Source organism: Gnatocerus cornutus, chromosome 3, assembly GCF_029298725.1.
Source record: "Gnatocerus cornutus isolate USDA-ARS CGAHR chromosome 3, icGnaCorn1.1, whole genome shotgun sequence".
NCBI classification, from domain to species: Eukaryota; Metazoa; Arthropoda; class Insecta; order Coleoptera; family Tenebrionidae; genus Gnatocerus; species Gnatocerus cornutus.
Window position 1 is genome coordinate 2104911 of NC_142235.1, and position 21353 is coordinate 2126263.

At 35.6% G+C, this 21353-nt stretch overlaps 3 protein-coding genes across 13 annotated transcripts in view; all 3 read left to right on the forward strand.

The window, feature by feature from the left end:
• Nucleotides 1-21353, forward strand: part of LOC148176780 (uncharacterized) — a 264781-nt gene that overhangs the window by 41577 nt on the left and 201851 nt on the right. Inside the window, exon 2 of one of the 11 annotated variants that reach the window (XR_015769835.1) lies at nucleotides 4571-4586. The exons of the other annotated variants lie outside the window; for them this stretch is intronic. The gene's annotated coding sequence lies outside the window, so the exon portion shown is untranslated. Of the gene's footprint in view, nucleotides 1-4570; nucleotides 4587-21353 lie in introns of those variants that run through there. 11 annotated transcript variants of the gene reach the window in all.
• On the forward strand, nucleotides 6217-7425 carry LOC148176781 (uncharacterized). The gene is made up of 5 exons (XM_088033094.1): nucleotides 6217-6761; nucleotides 6805-6904; nucleotides 6954-7064; nucleotides 7118-7273; nucleotides 7321-7425. The coding sequence occupies exons 1-5, from the start codon at nucleotides 6277-6279 to the stop codon at nucleotides 7381-7383; spliced, it is 915 nt and encodes a 304-aa protein (XP_087889220.1). The 5' UTR covers nucleotides 6217-6276; the 3' UTR covers nucleotides 7384-7425.
• Nucleotides 19037-20964, forward strand: LOC148176782 (uncharacterized). Its single transcript, XM_088033120.1, has 6 exons — nucleotides 19037-19281; nucleotides 19328-19515; nucleotides 19561-20191; nucleotides 20241-20351; nucleotides 20405-20560; nucleotides 20608-20964. Exons 3-6 carry the CDS (start codon nucleotides 20105-20107, stop codon nucleotides 20668-20670), a joined length of 417 nt encoding a protein of 138 aa, XP_087889246.1. The 5' UTR covers nucleotides 19037-19281; nucleotides 19328-19515; nucleotides 19561-20104; the 3' UTR covers nucleotides 20671-20964.

The following is a 21353-nucleotide window of genomic DNA, read 5'->3' on the forward strand; positions in this document are numbered from 1 at the left end:
GAGTGTAGATTGTTTTCTAGGTTACAAACTCTACGAAAATTCAATCGTCAAGAAGTTCCTAGCAGTTGCACTTTTGTGCCACGTCGCTCTTTCAATCCACCAAATTTCAACACTGTTATTACACCCAAGCGAGCTGGAATTGGTCAAAAATGGGTCGATGCTTTTAAGAAACACTTACGTAAAATCCACAAAATTCTAACTTTTTGTTAAATACAAAACAAAATTTCAGGTCATCTTTAACCACCTGCGACCAATTAGTGCGAACTTTGAGAAAAGAAGTGATTGGTAATTTCCGTCCATGGAAAACCAATTCGGCTAGACACCAAATGAAAACCAAAATTGAACGAGAATGAAAGAAAGTGATATTTTTTGTCTTAACCGGTGTTGTTTGGTGCAATATTTGGGAAATTTTAATGATTTGCCCGCACAAAGACGTCATTGATGTCACTTTCAGTCGTTGGGTCTTCAAACCGTTGGACCCGGGTCTCAGAAGTGTTGATAAAACTCGCTTCGTTTTTTCTGGTTTCCAAAATGGGAGCGCACATATACCAAACTGTTTACTCTATAAACACTTTTAAGTTTCAAACTGCCATGTTCAATGCTTTTGTTGGTGTTGTAGACCGTGGATTTGAGGTGGAAGCAAAAGTTTTGATGTCCGATTTCTTTGCTCAAAAACTAATTGAATTAAAACTACAGTCGTTGGTTAAGAGAGAGTATGAATTTTTTAGGTAAGTGGCAAGTCCGAGTGCACTTTGCTACTACTTTTCTTGTAGTTTCAGAAGAAGTACGGTAAACGCAATGAAGACTCTAATGGTTCCTTTTGCTTTGGGAGGCTTCGTGCTTTTTCTAAGCCTAGCCCTGGCCTTTCTGGAAGTAAAAAAGTACTTGTTGTTTTAGTTACATCAATAGCAACAATTTTAGCTCATTTATCAATTTCACACACTTCTGTTTCTGAGATTTATGATGTTCTTATCTTTTGCGTTGTTCGCTTTCATAAGCGCATTCTATTGTGGGCAGTGCTTGGAAGATGGGTTAATACAACTTAACAGAAAAAGCAAAGAATAAGTCATTGTTTTAGACTGGAAAAATTTACTTTAATTTCGTGAATACCAAGTGGTACTACTGGGATATAGAAAACAGACAAATTTTGTTAACGATTTTAACAACTTGTGTCAAACCTAGTGATCTTAAGTTTGCGAAAGACATTGCTATGAACTTACATCTAGGAATGAGGGTCTACATATAATATAATAGGTTGTGTTCAACACCCGTTGGAGAGACAATGTTGGTCTTAATTTACTGAAGGGTGTTGAATCCAACCCAATAATTTTCATAAAAATGTTGCAAAATTTATTTTTCAGATATGCAGAGCCGCATTTAGTGTCGTTCAAGTCTTTTATCAAATTTTTAAATTAAACGCATAGACTGTCAAACGTTAAACATTTGTCTTAGGTACAACAATACCAAAGTATACCAAGATTTAACAAATAAGTCAAAGTCAAAGTGGACCAAGAGAACGGGCATTCTTTGAAATAGAATGATCACTATTTGATCTGACTTATAAATGTCGTCAACTCAAAAGTTTCATTAAACTTTTCTTCGGTTTTACATATAATAATTTTTATTAATAGGTTTAGAGTGAAGATATTCAAAGGCTAGCAGAACATGCAAAACGTCGATAAATTCTGAATCTACCCGACGCTGAGAAATATACTGGTCTTCTTTCCGACAAACTTCATACGATTATGGCAAACAGTGGTATAAGCATCGACAAGTTGAAACGTCAGGTGCAATGGAAATCTTTGAGTGTGGCTAGTGGCTATATTGAAGAATCCACTCCAAACAAAATAGTTGTTTCAACACATCGGTTGCTAAATCAACTTCATCAAGAGCTATGAACGTCCAACAGAAGAATAAAAATGAAAAAGTTTATACTAGTTATGAATAAGAAGCAACAACCAACAGTAACCAGCTTAAATAAAAATTGGCATTTCACTATTTCTTGTTACATAAACAACTTTAAAGCTTTAGTGTTTTAAAGACCACTATTTGCACCTGACGTTTCATCTCATCTCATTTTCTGAACGGATTTTTACAAACGTGAAAAAATGTGCTTAACAACGTAAACAAACAATTGCTAACCGTCTCTACGAAAACGATTCACAAACAACCTTTGATAATTTTATTATGTAAAGTCCAATTTTTCTTAAAAACAATTGTCAAAGTGTTGTCATGTTGGTAAAATGAGTCACTAGTTATTTTATGTGTATTAGGTTGGCAATGTAAAAAGTTAATTGTCAGTTGTACGTCCATTTTGTCGTAAACACGCTTGCGCTACAAATTCTTCTTTTTCTCAAATTTAAAATTCAAAGTTAATATAAGTGGACGAAAACACGGTTCCAAAGAAAATTTTGAAAAGGGAAAAAACGGTGAAGTTTATTTTACCAAATGTGTCAGATGCATCCGATTTAAAGAACAAACAACGAATTAGTTGATGGGCCAACTTCGTTGTGACAGCATCAGCACCAATCCAGCACACTAGCATTACGTTCAAGTTAGAGCCACAAAAGAAACGAGTTCATATATGTTATAAAGGGTACATCGCAATCTTTGTATGTCTTTCCGCAAAGGCTATGGATTTGGAAATCTTAAGTGACATGACTTCAGAAACATTTTTGGCAGCATACCAAAAATTTGTGTTCAAAAGAAGACAGTGTGCGCATATCTATAGTGATGATGGCACAACCTTCGTCGGGACAAACAGAATGTTAGAAGATGAAGTACGAAAGACGACACAAAGATCCAACGTTCAAGATGAAGATGAAGACGAACGGTTGGAACTCAACACCAGTTGCTCCTCATTTTGGGGGAATTTGGGAAGCTGATGGTATCAAATCTAAAAAGTACCATTTTAAGAGAATAGTTGGATATTCAACACTGACTTATGAAGAACTAAGCACTTTAACAACGCAAATAGAGGCTTGCCTAACTCGAATCCGTCTTAACTCTATAGCACACATTCTGATTGGTAAAGAGTTGATCACCCCACCAAGTCCTATGTGACTAAGAAGATTGGGATTTATCGGAGTGATGGAAGTTGGTGCCGAAAATGAAACGATACTTTTGGAAAATTTGGTCATCGGAATATTTAAATTTGCTGCAGCAGCGCTACAAATGGAAAACAGAACAAGAACACATGAACAATGAAGATTTGGTTATCGTAAAAAAAGACAACATAAATCCGAGCAAAAGATCGATTGGTAGAGTCAAAGAAGCGTATCCAGATGATGATGGAATTGTTCAGGTAGTGAAAAAGTTGAAAAACCAGATAAGACGACCCTACCAAAAAAAGGTGAGGAGAAGCAATCAAGAAAAACAGCATCTGTTCCCGTGGTGGCAAGTTTCTCGAGATCAGTGGTGGTAAATTTGAAAACATCTCAAACCGCATTCTCAACCTCATGAGTTCATAGACGCCACCGACAATTTGCAAGATCTTCAAGAATCGGAAACTCAAATTAAAGATGAACTTGATGAAGCCAACTAGAGAAACATCAACCAACAACAAACGGAGTAGTACTTAGTAATTATAGTGGTTGTAGGTCTTTGGGTGGTACAAAAACTGGCAAAATTGTCGGAAAGTTTTAAAAATTCCGAAGAGAAACACTAACAACGAGGCAATAGAACTGTAGCCACTCCGCCTGAATCATCAAGCCTCTACCAATGATGCCGCCCCCCAAGATGTTTAACTATGAGTTAAACAGAAGATTTTTGGGAATCCATGAGGGCCAAGTAATTCGGAAAATGTAACAGCAGACCGGGTCACTTGGTCAGCGGTAACCAAACATACTGTTGTAACATACTAAGCATAATGTGAACAAATGGTTTAGAATCTCTGTAGTCAAATCAGTTATTAATTGTGTATATATTGTGAATAGTTTTGGTAATAAATTTAGTATTGAACTTTTAACCCCGAGTTCGTTAATCACTCATGTTTGATCATAACAGTGAAGTATTGCCCATGAGACGTGAGACTGCGTCTGTGATCGAACAATTGGGTTTCTTGTCGTTTTGTACAAAATTTGTTTCAACTGCAACTTTTCTGACATTCGAAAATTTCCGACAACTCTCCATAACCTCAAAGTTGATCTAGGGAGATTTTAATATACGGTTGTTCCGAAACAACATGTTTTAGAGTGGTACAGTTTGGTCTTTGAAGGAATTTTGACATTGACAATTGTTTTTTTAAAAAAAAGGACTTTATTTTCACATTTTTTCAATGCTCCTAAAGGATTGTAAACGGATAGGTATAATAAAAAATAGCGTATAACACTCGTTTATAAGCGCCTTTAAAACGTGCGTGCGTGCGTGTAAACTTGTAAACTTGTATTATAATATACTATTTTTGCGAAAAAATTGCTCACAAAAAAATACTATTTATTTATTATTGTCGTACGTGATTCTGAGCCCAAATTTAAAATGTGTAAAATTCTGTGGAAAATTAGCCCCAATAACTCAAGTTTGCTATAAAAATGATTGTGAAATCGACGGAAGAAAATTTACATAATTTTAGTCTTTAAATATTTTTTAAAAACTATGAAATTTTTAACTTTCGGAAAATTTGAAAACGAATTTTTAACAAACAAATTGTGAGCAAAGCAGTGGCAAAAACTAATTAGGAGCAACGATATTTTCTTTGAAAAATTTTGTTCTTTCAAAATTATAAAAAAAAATATTTGGCCATAACTCAGTTATTTAGTGACGTACAGTAAAAAAGGAGACAGTTTTGGTTTCAGCGGAAAATTATGCGTAAAATGAGCACACATAACTTAAGTTTGTTTAACAAATAAACGAGGCATTCGCAATAACTGTTTTCAACGGGTCTTTTTGGGGTGCTTTTCAAAGAACTTTTTAGGAACGAAAACAACGTTATATTAATCAAAAATGCAGATTAAGATCTAACAATTTGCCAAAACTTAGATAGTAACTCAAATAGTTTACGAGTGACGGTCGAAATACGAAAAATAAAAAAAAAATTGTCAGTTGAGTCGGATTTTTTTTTGCGGAAAAATTGACCATTGATCTTTGCATATTTGAAAGGGATTTCTTAATGGAAAAAGCGCTAAAAAAACGATGGCGCAAACCGTTTCTTTCTATCTGTTGCAGTTTCGAAGATATTGAGCGTTAAAATTTCCGAACAGAAAATTTACTATCCGAAACTTCAATTCGTGATTACTCAATTATTTGTTGTTTTACGTAAATTTTAAGCACGGATTTGAAGTTTGCGCGAGATTTTGCGTAAAATAAATGAGAAATCGACCAAAGAACGTTACACACGAAAAAATTTTAAACATCATAAAACACTTGCGACCGTTCTGTGAGAAACTTCCCAACTCGACCGATGTTAAATTGTTTATTAGCGACACATAGAGGTCAAAGGGCATAATTAATTTACTCATCTAAAATTAATTTACGTATGCATTTAGCTTGTTTGTTTTGCAGAACCATGACAACGGTCATGGTCCGTTTGTTTTTTAACATTGAGCTGTCGATAGTTATGATTGGATTGAGATAGTTTTCTCATAAATTGTCATTGAAGTTAAGATCTGAAATGTTACCAACTTTTTTAAATCATTGTTACTGAGATTTTGAAGGTCTGAAAACTGAAAATGGAGATTTTCTAAGAAAATTTAAAGCAACATCAGAAAATTTTTGGTAAGTATGATAAAGTATCCATAATTCAATTTCCAATTGATCTTTTAGTCTCATTAATAATTCGTTAGTTTCTTTCTGTTATTACGGCATTAAGGTCAAATCAACAATCAACGAAAATAATTTCCAAACATAATCTTTAATGTAGGCCGTATAATTGGGACATTTATGTTCATAAGTTCTTACCTAATACGTTCAACCAAAACGCTTCATGCAGCATGAATACTTTTAACACAAAACTGTTCAAAAAACTGGTGATGGGCTTACAATATGAAGATCTAAAAGGTAAATAAAATCAATCTAATCTAGCCCCCGAAAAGTTTAGTTGCAGATGATCCTCTGAAAGTGGTCTGCATTCTAAGCTTCAAAATCTGGCAAAATTCGGCCGTTCAAAAATTACTTACAATGACACTGATCTACCATGTGGCACTTTCGATCTTCCTAATTTCTAATTTATTATCAAACCCCAACAAACTTGAAATGCTCAGAAATGCATCTACACTTCTTCGGAACACTTATGTAAAACCTACAAAGCTTGATTTCAAAACTAAAAGTAAGTTTCAGTTCATGTTCTCCATTTTTCTCCATCTGACGAGGAACGACATGAGACAAGAAATTTTTGGTGCCTTTAATCAATGGAATCTGAATTCCGCTAAAAAATCAGTAAAACAGAAAATAGAAAAAAGTTCCAGACGAACAACCATCTACATTGTGAGCAATGTTGTTCTTGTCAATCTCTTGGGAGTTTTAGTTGCTTACCCTCAAGAAGACGACATTGATCTAGTTTTCACAAGTTGGCTCTTTAAACCGTTGGGACTTTTATTAAAATTCACTTTTACTTTTATGTGCTTTAGCGCCAGCGTTCACTCTTTTCAATTTGTGTATTGTGTCCAAACGGTTAAATTTCAGACGTGCATGTTTGCTGCTTTTATTGATGATCTGGACCAAGAATTAGACGCAGAACTTGAAGCTTTAAAGTATGCACCAGGTGCTCAACAAGCACTTGAGTTGAGATTACGGCCTCTCATTGAAAGACATATTCAAATCTTAAGGTTTTGTAGAAAAACTTGAAGAGTGACTTTACTTGTATTGTAGTTTCAGAAGACAAACGGTAAAAGTCGTAGGAACATTGATAATTCCTTCATCTCTGGAAGCTTGTTTTGTCTTTGTAAGCTTGGCTTTACAATTTCTAGAAGTAAAAGAATACCTCTCTTATAGCTCATATTATTAACTAAAACATTTAGCTAGCATATCAGTTTCATGCAGTCGTTTTTCTGCGATGGATTATGCTCTTAGTTGTTTCTGTTCTTGGACTTGCAAATATAATTCATGGCGGGCAAGCTCTAGAAGATGAAGTATGTCAGCTAAGAAGAGCACACAAAACAATTTCATTCAATTTACTTTATAGAGTGAACAACAACGATTTAAGTTTTTCAACACGAATTGGTACAATTGGAATGTCAAGAACGGCAAAGCGCTGCTGCTGGTTTTAACAAATTCTGAGAGACCTTTTAGAATTGCATTTACAGAAGACATTGCAATCAACCATAATCTTGGAATAAAGGTAAAAATGAAAGTACCTAATGAAGACGATGTTAAAACTTTGATTAGATTTTCAGAGCTGTTTATAGTGCAGTATCCGTGTTTTATCAAATTTTTAGAACCAAGACTTAGTGTAATGGTAATGTTTCTTCCGGAAACAGCCACCAAACCAACTCGCACTTCAAAATATTGATTTTAGCTAACAATAAATATTATTTACACCATTCCTAATTAAGATAGTTAAAATTATCAGATTATGCAAAGCAAATAGAGTTTAACTGTAACTTTCGTAGGTAATATTTTGTCAAATGAATAGTTATTTTGATGACCGTTTGTCAATGAGAGTCATTAATTCATGATTTTGGCCAAAAATCGTTTATTTATTATCCTCAATAATAAACAATTTTTTATTAATTATTGGATCGGTTTGGGTAAGACGGGGGAGTTTTGATAAAAATGCCATTTGAGTCAGAATAAAATCTAAATTTTCCAGTTTCGGAAGTAAAACTTTTTGATCGTATATTAAATTCCAGGAATTTTACTTTTTCTTTAATTTTCTTAAAATACGTTTGACGGTTTTATTTTGTAACTAACTCGTTAGTTAATAGGCGATTAATAATCTAGAATTTTCAACTTCTCCGTTATTAATCACTTTCATTAACCAACTTGTTCGTCAATAGTGTACTTAAATAGGGGTATAAAACTCCACTTTTGTTTTCGGCACGAGCGGAGCGAGTGTTTAATAAAACGAATGTCTAGAGAAGTTTATGTACGTGTAACATACTATACTTTGTTTACAACCCCGAATTAAAACCACAATAACTGAAACTGAAATACAGGTGTCCCAGAACTCGCGCCCCAGAGAAAACGGGCTTATGGAGACAACAATTCTGAACCAAAATTTTGAAACCATAATTTTTTTAACTCAAAAAATAACCGATATAAAGCAAAAAAAAGTGTAGCCAATCCCTGTATATTATAGTACAAAAACCTTTCTTTAAGATAATTATTTCGACTGTATTACCTTATCAGTATAACATTTGAAATAATTTGACAATTACACTAGTCAACGAATTGTGGAAAAATTTGTAATAGACAAGTGGACACTGAAGTCCGTTTTCACATATTTGAAGTTCTAGACCTGACTACAAAATTTTTGAATTAGACACAATTGATAAACAAATCAAAAGTAGTAAAACTTCAAAATTTCACTGTATTCGGATTAGAACTATCAAAGTTACGTAATTTAATAAAAATTTGTTAGAATTTTTGATTTGCCCTCAATTTGAAAATTTTCAAAAATTCAGTCTCTTGCTCCAAAATTTTCGAATATAGCACAGTTAGTAACCAAGTGTAAAGAATAAAACTTCCGAATTTCACAGTTAAAACTATCAAAATTAAGAAATTGAAAGTGAAAGAACGAACGTGATCGAAGTTTTTAGTTTGTTTTCAAAATAATTTTTATAATACCAATTTTTGTTTTAAAATTTTGAAACTTAATACAGTTAATAACTACAAGTTAAATGTAGTAAAATCTCCAACTTCACTGATCACTGAAGTAAACATTGTCAACATTTCAACATGTTTTATTCATTTCAATAATTTTAGTCTTAATTAATTTTTTCATTCAATCAATCTCGACTTGGTGGTCCCGAAAGGGTGTTATGGTGAGTCAACGAAAAAGTTTTTTTAACACAGGTATAATATGCAAAATTGACAAAAATTATAAAAAAAATCGATATTTTTAAGTACATTTCTATCGTGACACCTTTTGAATAAATCAACGATGTTTAACATTTCTACACGTTTTGACTTGGATCTGTTTTAAAGAAATAACCAAATATGCAATTTTGTAAATTTTATGGGTTTTAGAACAATGACAAGCTTATATCCAAAATGCTACTAAAATTTTTACATTTCAGTATTAAAGATTCGATAGAATCCAATATCTAAAAGTTAATAGTTCTCTATCCCAATTTTAAACGGTTTGAATTCGGTTATTTATTGACGTACAAGAAAATATCGCCCAGTTTTGGATTTTGCGTAAAATGAGTACTTTCAGTTCAAGTTGGCTCCGAAAATAAACGAGATATTGAGGTTTACACAAATAGGAACAAAAAATTTACTACCCGCAACATTAAACGCTTCTAATTTCTAAAGCGCGAGCTTTAAGTCAGCTTCTACTGAAGGACGCTAAATGGGTTTGGGACGACGCTCAAGAAACCGCATTCCAAGAATTGCGGAAAAGTCTGATAAAGGGACCAGTACTGGCATTATTTGACCCAGGATTGGAAATTAAATTATACACCGATGCTAGTCGGTGGGGTCTTGCTGATATTTTGGTTCAGGTACACGTTACCGGGGAAAAAGTTGTGGCGTACTTCAGTCGACAGACAACGAGAGATGAACAAAAATTTCATTCGTTTCAATTAGAAGCACTTGCGATCATCTCTTCTGTTAAACGCTTCCGTCAGTACTTGTTAGGTCGCCCTTTTACCATCATAACCGATTGCGCAGCAGTTAAAAATACCTTTTCAAAAAGTGACGTAAACCCTCGTATTGGTCGTTGGATATTGGCACTTAACGAATATCAATATTCAATTGTACATAGAGATGGACAACAAATGCAACATGTTGATGCTCTAAGTCGAAATGCAATAACTGATGAGACGAAAGGTGTATTTGTAGCTATCATGCCAGAGGACACTTGGTTGTTGGCTGTTCAACAACAGGACTACAAGATTCAGAATATTAAAACGATTCTAGATTCTGGTGATTTTGATGGAAACAAACATATTTTCAAAACTTATACGTTGAAAGGAGGTAAAGTTTCTAAACTCACAGCTTTTGGGTCTAGGTGGGTTGTTCCTGATTGTGTCCGCTTTCAGTTATTAAAAATGACACACGACGATTCAGGACATTTTGCTGCTGAGAAAACGTTAGAGTTATTGTCAAGTAAATATTGGTTCAAAGGGATGCGTCGTTTCGTTAAAAAGTATGTCGCTAATTGTCTCAACTGCCTCTATTTTAAAAATCCTTCCGGCAAATCTCAAGGCTCTCTACATCCGATTCCTAAAATCGCCAAGCCCTTTCACACAATCCATGCAGATCATTTAGGACCCTTTGTTAAAAGTAAATCCGGTAACACTCACCTCCTCGTTTTCATTGACGCTTTTACCAAATTCATTCTGCTTTATCCCGTGAAAAATACCAAAACTAAACATGTCGTCAGTTCACTGAATGATTTGATCAAAAATTTTGGAGTACCAAGGCGCATTATAACCGATAGGGGTACTTGTTTTACAAGTGAACATTTCAAAAGTTTTTGCGCAAAAATAGGAACTCTTCATTACCTTAATGCCGTAGCTATGCCTCGTGGAAATGGTCAAGTTGAACGCAATAATCGTACAATCTTAAACTCTTTAGCAACAATGGGCGCAAATGATACAGATCGCAGATGGGACAAAAATGTACCTAATATCCAGCTTGGTTTCAATGGTACCCTGAATAAAGCAATTGATATGACGCCGAGCGAAGCTCTAATGGGTTTTCGTGTAAGTTCACAGGGCTACTTACAAGTGGATGATGTAGTAGACGTCACACGGGTGCGGGAGAGGATGACGCAGTTTACCGATCAGTACCAGGCTGAGCAAAAAAGGCGGTTTGATCAGAAGCGTTGTCCTGCGCATCCGTATGCTGAGGGTGATTTGGTCCTGGTTCGAGTGACGAGTACTCCGGGCGCAGGAAAAAGTCATAAGTTGCTACCCCGGTGGCGAGGACCGTACAGGGTTGTCAAGGATTTGGGCAACGAACGCTACGAAATTTCAGATATTCCTGGGAGTAGTCGCTCGAGGTTGAGGTATAACGGTGTGGCTGGAGTCGATAATATGAGGCCATGGATCCGTTATGAGGACCAGCAGAACTGAATTGCATGGGTGGGACCCATGGGCAGAACTGAGTTGCATGGGTGGGACCCATGGGCAGAGCTGAGTTGCATGGGTGGGACCCATGGGCAGAACTGAGTTGCATGGGTGGGACCCATGGGCAGAGCTGAGTGGCATGAGTGTATCTCATGGGTGGCCGTAGTTCCATGAAGGCCGGGTGGACTCAGTTGCAGAGAGAACTCAGTTGCACAGGTGGATCCTGTGGTTCACAGATGTAGTCTGTGGTATGCGGGTGCATCCTGTCGATCACAGATGTGATATGGGGGTGTATCCCGTGACAGGGGTGGTTGTGAGTCCACTCCTGGTCAGAGTAGTTACGGTTCCGGTCTCGGTGGTGTGAGGCAGCGGTGCTGACAGTTGCGAAGCTGGAGTTGGTCCCCGGGCGCCCGTTGCGAGAATTGAAATTGGCATGGTGCAAGCGACGGTGCGCGCCAGTAGGCCGCGGGAAGATGAGTATCTAATAAGTAAATGGAGTGATGGTTGAAAGGTATACTCAGTAAATGAACCAATGGTTGTAGCTGTATTTGGAACTAGTAGAAAAATTGAGACCAGTAAGCCAAATAAGTTGGGAGATCTTTGAGATCTGGAGACCAGTCAGTCAATTAAGTTGGAGGTCTAAGCCAAATGTGATGGAGGTCTGAGAGCAGTTCCGAGAGCAGTCAACCAGATGGGGTCGCGGAATACGGAGCAGCTTGTACAGCGGTTCGCGGGTGGCTGTCAGCGGGTAGCCGCGGATTGTCCGCCACAGGCGAGAGGAAGTGCTACTCTGAGATCACTCACTGTGCTAGTTGCAGGGTGGTCATTAGGTTAAGGCATGCACTAGTTTAATTGCAACATTAGTTTTTAAGTATCTTTTAAGTATTTTTAGTTTCGTTTCATTTTCTTAGTATAATTATGTTTTGATACTAATAAACTTGGCCAAGTTTGTTCTCCTCTTTACAGGAATTTAGCTGCTGCGACATGTGTACACATCTGTAGTCGAATGGCGACGATTCCACAGCATTGCATGTTTTTTTTTTCTCTTGTTTTATGTATAGTCACAACTAGAGTTTTTAGACTTTCAATTGAGTTTCAGTCCACCACTGGACCTGGAGTGAGGACACTCTCAATGTCAGGAATGGCCGAATGTTAGCATCCGTTTGACCGGGCCCCTTTTGATCCCAGTCCGTTCCTGTTAGACCAGGGCGTTGGCCACAATTATTCGGGACTCATCGGGTCACGAGTTAGGCCAGCGAGTACCGGACCACAGGACCACAGGACCACGGGAGTACGGGGACCCATGACCGGAGGCACTTCGTCTGTACCATCGAACGATACTGGTTAATGACTGTTAATGACTCAAGAGTGTACCAGCAAAGCATTAAAGCTTATTTTGAAGTTTGACCTTTTGGTTTTATTAAGTCCTTAAATAATTTCTTCTAACATAATCGTATGAAGTTCGTCGGAAAGCATGACCAGTATATTTCTCAGCGTCGGGTAGATTCAGAATTAATCGCAGTTCTGCATGTTCTGCTAGCCTTTTAATATCTTCACTCATTTTCTGAACGGATTTTTACAAACGTGAAAAAATGTGCTTAACGTAAACAAACAATTGCTAACCGTCTCTACAAAAACGATTCACAAACAACCTTTGATAACTTTATTGTGTAAATTCACATTTTTTCAATGCTCCTAAAGGATTGTAAATGGATAGGTATAATAAAAAACAGCGTATAACACTCGTTTATAAGCGCCTTTAAAACACTTACGACGTTAAAAACTCGTCGTGCGTGTTTTAAACGCTTGCTTATAAACTTGTATTACAATATACTATTTTTGCGAAAATTTAACCATTAAAATTTGCATATTTGAACACGAATTCTAAAAAAACGGAGAAAAAGACTATTTATTTATTATTGTCGTACGTGATTTTGACCCCAAATTTAAAATGTGTAAAATTCTGTGCAAAATTAGTCCCAATAACTCAAGTGTTTGCTATAAAAATAATTGTGAAATCGACGGAAAAAGGTTTACATAATTTTAGTCATTAAATATTATTTAAAAAAACAATCAAATTTTTAACTTTCGGAAAATTTAAAAACGAGTTTTTATCAAACAAATTGTGAGAAAAACAATGGCAAAAACCACATTTCTCTATCTGTCGTAGTTTCCGTAGCAACGATATTTTCAAACTTTTAAAAATTTGGTTCTCTGAAAATTATAAAAAAAATTAATTGGCCATACCTCAGTTATTTGGTGACGTACAATAAAAATGAAGACAGTTTTGGTTTTAACGGAAAATTATGCGTTAAATGAGCACACATAACTTAAGTCATCGCCGATTCCATCTTATACCAAGCCTGTTCAATAGCTTCCGAGATCTGTTCCCGCGATGTAGGCCATGAGTACGTGAGGCGTGTAAGGTCACTAGATCAAAGTGTCTGTTTTATAAGGTACCGCTGTTAGTGACAAAATGAAAGACAACGATATCTTCTGTCTATCTCTACATGCGCACTAAATTTTGTGTTGTTTGTGTGGACACATTGCTTTATGAACTGTCAATTCTTGTCAAATATCGTTTGTAATAAAATGGTTTGAATGTGCGATTTCTCAACACGAATCGTTATGGTGTATTCGTTTCCTCCGCCGTAAGTAAATACTATTTGACGTTTTATGTACGACTTTTCACTAATTTCAGAAAACTCCAAATAGAAGGTAGATGGAAGCCCTATAGAAGCCGACTATCATTGTGACATTGGTTAAGCAGTACGTATTGGGGGAATACTAAAGTTAGTTTTTGTATATGAACCCTTGAGTACTTCTTATAAGGTTATAGAATTTTGTACCTGTTAGTTTACGAATTCCGTGAACTAAATTTAAATAATGTTCCCCCAATTTGTCTTCAATCGCTTTTGTGTTTCAATAGCCCCAATACCAACATGAACTTCTTGCATTCAGGCGAATAACTCGTTCATCTTATTGTTAATATGAGTTGAAAATCAAATCTATGGGCAAGAAAATGGAAGAAGGAAGACCACTCACATGTGGTACATCACAAAACCTGCGTTATGGACAGAAATATTATTTCAAATGCTTAAAACACAAGCAATGATATTGTAAAGTGTAAGTATATCGGCCTCAACGGTAAACGTTCTCAAAATGTGTTGTAGGACCAACTGATTGCTATCCTTAATGTAACAGCGGGGCCTCATAAACTAGCAGGTGGACAAGACACAGTCATTGCACTCATCACTTCAACAGTGCAGATACACAGTCTCATGAGGAAGACACACCATCGCTTTCAACATCAGCGGCAGAAGATGGTTTGTTTGAAGCCGCTGCTACTTCCTCATAATGAATGGCAAAATGCAATGGGACATGAAATATACATAAGATATGCAAAACTGGTTCTATAGTTTAATGTGGCGTACGAAGGTCCTTAAACGCATGGGGGCTAACTCACAGCTATACATTCATAGAGAAAATGTAGAATAAAAGATTGATTAAAATTAATGTATTTAAGTTATATGCTGCACTATTTCTTTCGTTTTTGGATACATCGTTGAATCTTCATTTTACCTGAAATGTCTTGATCCCATTTCTAACATTCCATCAATTAATTTACTTTTAATAAAAGGTTTATTATCGGGCATTTTCAGTGCTCATTGGATTTATTAGTTCTTTTGTCTTCACTACAAAATATTTCATGTTCCCAAGTTAATACATTTATAATCGTGTTTTATTCATTTAATCAAGAACGGTAAACGTAGAATTAATATCCCACTTTATATCGATACAATCAAAAAAAGTGTTGGAATAAATAAACACCCAAAATTAACCAATTAAACTTTGATGTATCTTAACTACTGCTACCCCAGTTCTTAGTGAATACATATATTTCTCACCTACTGAGCAGTTCCTCTACACCATCTTATTGTTTTACTCACAATTATGACTAATATCAGTCTCATTATTCATTTATAAACTTGCACTTGGTTCTTGTTACTTTATATAAAAATTTCAAGGTTTCATTGCAACAATCTGCATACAGTGTTGTTCATCCTTAAGTTCTTGAATTTCTTTCCACATTCTTTACTTCTTCTTGATTGCATTTGTGGTTGTTGTTTCAGAATTCTTCTTTTGACTATTTTATATACTGCTCATTTATTTCCTCACTATATGTGCCCCTTCTATTTTCCATGTTCCATTGCTCTCAGTTTTTCTTTAGATATGATAATTCTACATTCTCGCTAAAGTACACAATATATAAAGTATTTATAACAAATTACATTTATGCTCTTACTGTATACACGTCGAATCGTTGAAACACTGCCAAATACAACGCCGGAGGCTCAAGAACTCGAACAAAGCACTAAAATACATTATTCGCACTTCAATGGAATTGATCGAAATGTTAGTTTACTCCTTACGTATTCAAATGGTCTCCTGTAGTGTTAAAAATAGATGTAATTTTGTATTTCAGGGTGATTTAAATAAATAATTTTAACATAACCTTAATATTTGTTCTTGATATTCATTTTGTTGCAGTTGTTTTGCATAAACTCATTCAAGATCTTAAACATGTCTACTTCTTCAAACTTGTAGATTCTTTCTTCTTAATAGCCCCTTTAAAATATCTCATGTACTTCATTTTCTGCTCATGTATTTGCTACTTCCATTTGTGCAATGCTTTCTCTCAGTTACTTTAACATCTCATCATTGTTACTACATCGTCGAGAGAAGCTACAATATAATAAGTGCTAATAGCATATTCTAATTAGGGCGTTACTGCATACAAGTCGAATCGTTGGAGATTAGAAAAGACCGTGCTTGAAGTCCGAGACCATTTCTGAGTGTTGCACCTCCTCAACGTGCTAAAATAGAATCGGTTCTAATGTCGGTTCGCTCACCTCTTACATATTCACATAGTCTGTTATAATGTTGGAACCTATTTTCTTTTTGTATCCACGGTTTATTTAAGTGTATTTTAAACAAATAAATTTAAGATAACCTTAAATTTTATCAATGACAAATTTTACGTCAACAATTTTATGACAATTCCCTAAAATCTTGCGTCTCGTTCTAACCCATTGATTTATGGACTATGTCTGTCTCTCTTGAATTGCGCACTGAAAACTAATAGCGGTACCTTATAAAACAGACACTTTGATCTAGTGACCTTAGAGGCGTGCGTACGCTAGCGCCACTCTCGACAATTTCTTGAAACACAGTTCTGGCATTTTTTGATTTTTAATTATATATTTCTGATTAGTAGCCGTTTCCTCGAAGAGAATGATCTGTTTTCTTTATGGAAGTTCGGAGAAATCGCTTTCCTTGCATTCCAGATGCCGTAATTTTTGATGAATTTACCCGACATACCTAACCTATCATCACTTCAACTGTCAAAGTGACGGAAATGTCACCAAAATGAAAGAATTATCACCAGAATTTGATACGTTTTTTCGTCGTTGGGGTCGCTGGCGTACGTACGGCGATGACCTTGAGGGAACTTTTTGCAAAGGGGAGAAATCAAAATTGAACAGGCTTGGTATAAGATGAAGTCGGCGATGCTTAAGTTTACTTAACAAATAATAGAGACATTCGCAATAACTGTTTTCAACGGGTCTTTTTGGGGTGCTATTCAAAGAACTTTTTAGGGGCGAAAACAATATTTTATTAATCAAAAGAGCAGAACAAGATCTATCAATTTGCCAAAATTTAGATAGGTAACTCTGTTACGTGATTTGTAACAACAAAATGGTGCGGCTAGGCTCAGGGAGACGGCTGGGTTCAGTAGACGCAAGTGGCAACTACAATGGGCGCCACCAGTTTCTACGACAGCAGTAAAGAGAGAAACTGGAAGCTCTTTACTTTAAGCGTTTAATAACAAGATGAAAAAGTTACAAAAGTTAAATTATACTACGTTAAGACTAAAATGAAATGATACTGAGTTAAAAGTTAAATTTAAATGATACTAAGTTGAACGATATAGACGATAAATTGCTAGGTTGAAATGTTAGTTAAGTTACAAAAGGGGACTTAGCCTTGCTGGTCTAGGTGCTATCGACGATGATCGATCGACGTGACTTGGTGAACCTCGCTGGTGGTGCTAGTCCTTTAGAACTCGATCTAGGTCAAAAGGGGAATCGACGAGCTTGGAGTCGAAAGTCGAAAGGCGAAAGTCGAAAGGCGTCGATGAGATTCAACGATGTGGCAAGGTTGGTCCCACACAACAGGAAAACCCTACGTGGTCAAGACAGATTAGCGGATGGCCCACGTGGAACGAAAATACGAAAAGGGTAGCTAGTTACCTTTAAACAGGGTTTTTCCGGCTTAGGACGACGAGGGTGTCGCAGTCAACGTGGCGCACAAAAGGGTTTCTGTCCCCAACCTTCGAAAGGGGCTAACGATGGGGCAGAACGACGAAGACCACGTTGGATGGTGAACGATTTCGATTTATGTGTTTAACACCACACTCGTCATGGGCACAACTGCTAGACGACTAAGATGGCTCCCGGAAGACGACGAAAAGACGAAAACTAAGAGAGCTAATAGAAAGAGTGCGCGAAGAAAATCTATAAAGAAAAACCTAACCGTTTGAATCTCGCGCGCATAGAACCAACTGCAGTACCTCCGCTCTGTCAAAAGAGAGCTGTCATTCAAATGAGGTTAAGTCGATGTAAACAATGGAAGGTACTAACGATTTCCACGAAACTGCAATTGTTACTAGCGAGTTGTTCAGCACGATGGTATGAGAAACTAATAAAGAAAGACTAAGTTCGAATTACAGGTTGGAAGCGAAAAGAACAAAGTACAAATCGAAAAGGGCACTAAAAGCCAATATTAGATCTGCCCAGGATCAATATCTGCACTACGGCGTGGCAACGAAATAAAGAACGATGACGATGACTAACGAAACGAAGGAATTAACGAGAAGACGAAGGAACGTGAGCTTAACGCTACGATGCCTAGCGCTCACCTAGACATCGGTAAGGGCGTTGAAACGACCTATCAGCCCGCCCTTCTAGGCTGATAGGAAACCGAACGAATGACAAAAATTAACGTAACAACTCAGATAGTTTACGAGTGAAAATAAAAAATACGAAAAATTAAAAAAAAAATTCGGTTGAGTCGGATTTTTTTTGCGAAAAAATTGACCATTGAATTTTGCATATTTGAGAGGGATTTCTTAATGGAAAAAAACGCTAAAAAACGATGGCGCAAACCGTTTCTTTCTATCTGTCGCAGTTTCGAAGATATTGAGCGTTAAAATTTCCGAACAGAAAATTTACTATCCGAAACTTCAATTCGTGATTTCTCAATTATTTGTTGTTTTACGTGAATTTGAAGTTTGCACGGATTTGAAGTTTGCGCAAAATTTTGCGTAAAATAAATGAAAAATCGACCAAAGAACGTTACACACGGAAAATTTTAAATTCCATAAAACAGTTGCGACCGTTCCGTGAGAAATTTCCCAACTCGATCGATGTTAAATTGTTCATTAGCGTCACTTAGGGGTAATAGGGGTAATAGGGCATAATTAATTTTCTCATCTAAAAATAATTTACGTATGCATTTAGCTTGTTTGTTTTGCAGAACCATGACAACGGTCATGGTCCGTTTATTTTTTATTATTGAGCTGTCTTATAGTTATGATTGGATTGAGATAATTTTCTCACAAATTGTCAGTGTCGTTAAGATCTGAAATGTTACCAATTTTTTTAACTCATTGTTACTGAGATTTTGAAGATCTGAAAACTGAAAATGGAGAGTTTATAAGAAAATTTAGAGCAACATCAGAATTTCAGTTATTTGAATTTCCAAAATTTTTGGTAAGTATAACAAAGTTCCCATAATTCAATTCCCAATTGATCTTTTAGACTCATTAATAATTCGTTAGTTTCTTTCTGTTATTACGGCATTAAGGTCAAATCAACAAAAATAATTTCCAAACATAATCTTTAATGTAGGTCGTATAATTGGGACATTTATGTTCATAAGTTCTTACCTAATACGTTCAACCAAAACGCTTTATGCAGTATGAATACTTTTAACACAAAACTTCTAAAAAAACTGGTGATGTGCTTACAATATGAAGATCTAAAAGGTAAATAAAATCAATCTAATCTAGCCCCTGAAAAGTTTAGTTGCAGATGACCCTCTGAAAGTGGTCTGCATTGTATGCTTCAAAATCTGGCAAAATTCTACCGTTCAAAAATTACTTACAATGACACTGATCTACCATGTGGCACTTTCGATCTTCCTAATTTCTAATTTATTATCAAACCCCAACAAACTTGAATTTCTCAGAAATGCATCCACATTTCTACGGAATACTTATGTAAAAACTACAAAGCTTGATTTTAAAACTAAAAGTAAGTTTCAGTTCATGTTCTCCATTTTTCTCCATCTGACGAGGAACGACACCAGACAACAAATTTTTGGTGCCTTTAATCAATGGAATCTGAATTCTGCTAAAAAATCAGTAAAACAAAAAATTAAAAAAAGTTCCAGGCGAACAACCATCTACATTGTGAGCAATGTTGTTCTTGTCAATCTCTTGGGAGTTTTAGTTGCTTACCCTCAAGAAGACGACATTGATCTAGTTTTCACAAGTTGGCTCTTTAAACCGTTGGGACTTTTATTAAAATTCACTTTTACTTTTATGTGCTTTAGCGCCAGCGTTCACTCTTTTCAATTTGTGTATTGTGTCCAAACGTTTAAATTTCAGACGTGCATGTTTGCTGCTTTTATTGATGATCTGGACCAAGAATTAGACGCAGAACTTGAAGCTTTAATGTATGCAGAAGGTGCTCAAAAAACACTTGAGTTGAGATTGCGGCCTCTCATTGAAAGACATATTCAAATCTTAAGGTTTTGTAGAAAAACTTTAAGAGCGACTTTACTTGTGTCGTAGTTTTAGAAGACAGATGGTAAAAGTCGTAGGAACATTGATAATTCCTTCATCTCTGGAAGCTTGTTTTGTCTTTGTAAGCTTGGCTTTACAATTTTTAGAAGTAAGAGAATACCTCTCTTATAGCTTATATTAATAACTAAAACTTTAAGCTAGCATATCAGTTTCATGCAGTCGTTTTTCTGCGATGGATTATGTTCTTAGTTGTTTCTGTTCTTGGACTTGCAAATATAATTCATGGCGGGCAAACTCTAGAAGATGAAGTATGTCAGCTAAGAAGAACACACAAAACAATTTCATTCAATTTACTTCATAGAATGAACAACAACGATTTAAATTTTTCAACGCGAATTGGTACAATTGGAATGTCAAGAACGGCAAAGCGTTGCTGCTGATTTTAACAAGTTCTGGGAGACCTTTTAGAATTGCATTTTCAGAAGACATTGCAATCAACCATAATCTTGGAATAAGGGTAAAAATGAAAGTAACTAATGAAGACGATGTTAAAACTTTGATTAGATTTTTAGAGCTGTTTATAGTGCAGTATCCGTGTTTTATCAAATTTTTAGAACCAAGACTTAGTGTAATGGTAATGTTTCTTCCGGGAACAGCTACCAAACCAACTCGCACTGCAAAATATTGATTTTAGCTAACAATTAATATTATTTATCGAAACATGATGATTAAGATGTATCTAATACCTTTGTATGCTTACGTGTAAATTACATCATAATAGAGATGACACAAATAATTCATAATAATGTATTTTCGAAAATTAAAACAACTGCGAAGACCAAAATCTGAAGATTTCGATTTATTTATATTAATTGTAACATAAAATATCTTGGCAAATGCTTTTCTCGCTGTTTCAACGCGTTCAAAAATTAAGTCAAAAATTGTAAATTTGCAGAACTGTTAGGTGGTAGCATTGCCACCTTCGTACATGTTTCGATAAAGCTTTGTAATTGCTACGGATATTAACTAATTCATAACAAACTCGGACGTTAACAAGTAACGTCCTCGTTCATTATGAATTACTTAATATCCTTCTCAAATAAATAGCTATTACACCATTCCTAATTAAGATAATTAAGATTATCAGGTCATGCAAAGCAAATAGAGTTTAACTGTAACTTTCGTAGGTAATATCTTGTCCCATGAATAGTTATTTTGATGACTGTTTGTCAATGAGAGCCATTAATGCACGATTTGGGTCAAAAATCGTTTATGTATTACCCTCAATAATAAACGATTTTTTATTAATT

Excerpts from the sequence above, each read along its gene's own strand:
- LOC148176781 (XM_088033094.1), top strand. The coding sequence starts at position 6,277 with ATGTTCTCCATTTTTCTCCATCTGACGAGGAACGACATGAGACAAGAA. Across the intron at positions 6,762-6,804 it reads AGACATATTCAAATCTTAAG|TTTCAGAAGACAAACGGTAA; the intron begins GTTTTGTAGAAA and ends CTTGTATTGTAG. Across the intron at positions 6,905-6,953 it reads TGGCTTTACAATTTCTAGAA|CTAGCATATCAGTTTCATGC; the intron begins GTAAAAGAATAC and ends TAAAACATTTAG.
- LOC148176782 (XM_088033120.1), top strand. The coding sequence starts at position 20,105 with ATGGTAAAAGTCGTAGGAACATTGATAATTCCTTCATCTCTGGAAGCT. Across the intron at positions 20,192-20,240 it reads TGGCTTTACAATTTTTAGAA|CTAGCATATCAGTTTCATGC; the intron begins GTAAGAGAATAC and ends TAAAACTTTAAG. Across the intron at positions 20,561-20,607 it reads ACCATAATCTTGGAATAAGG|ATTTTTAGAGCTGTTTATAG; the intron begins GTAAAAATGAAA and ends AACTTTGATTAG.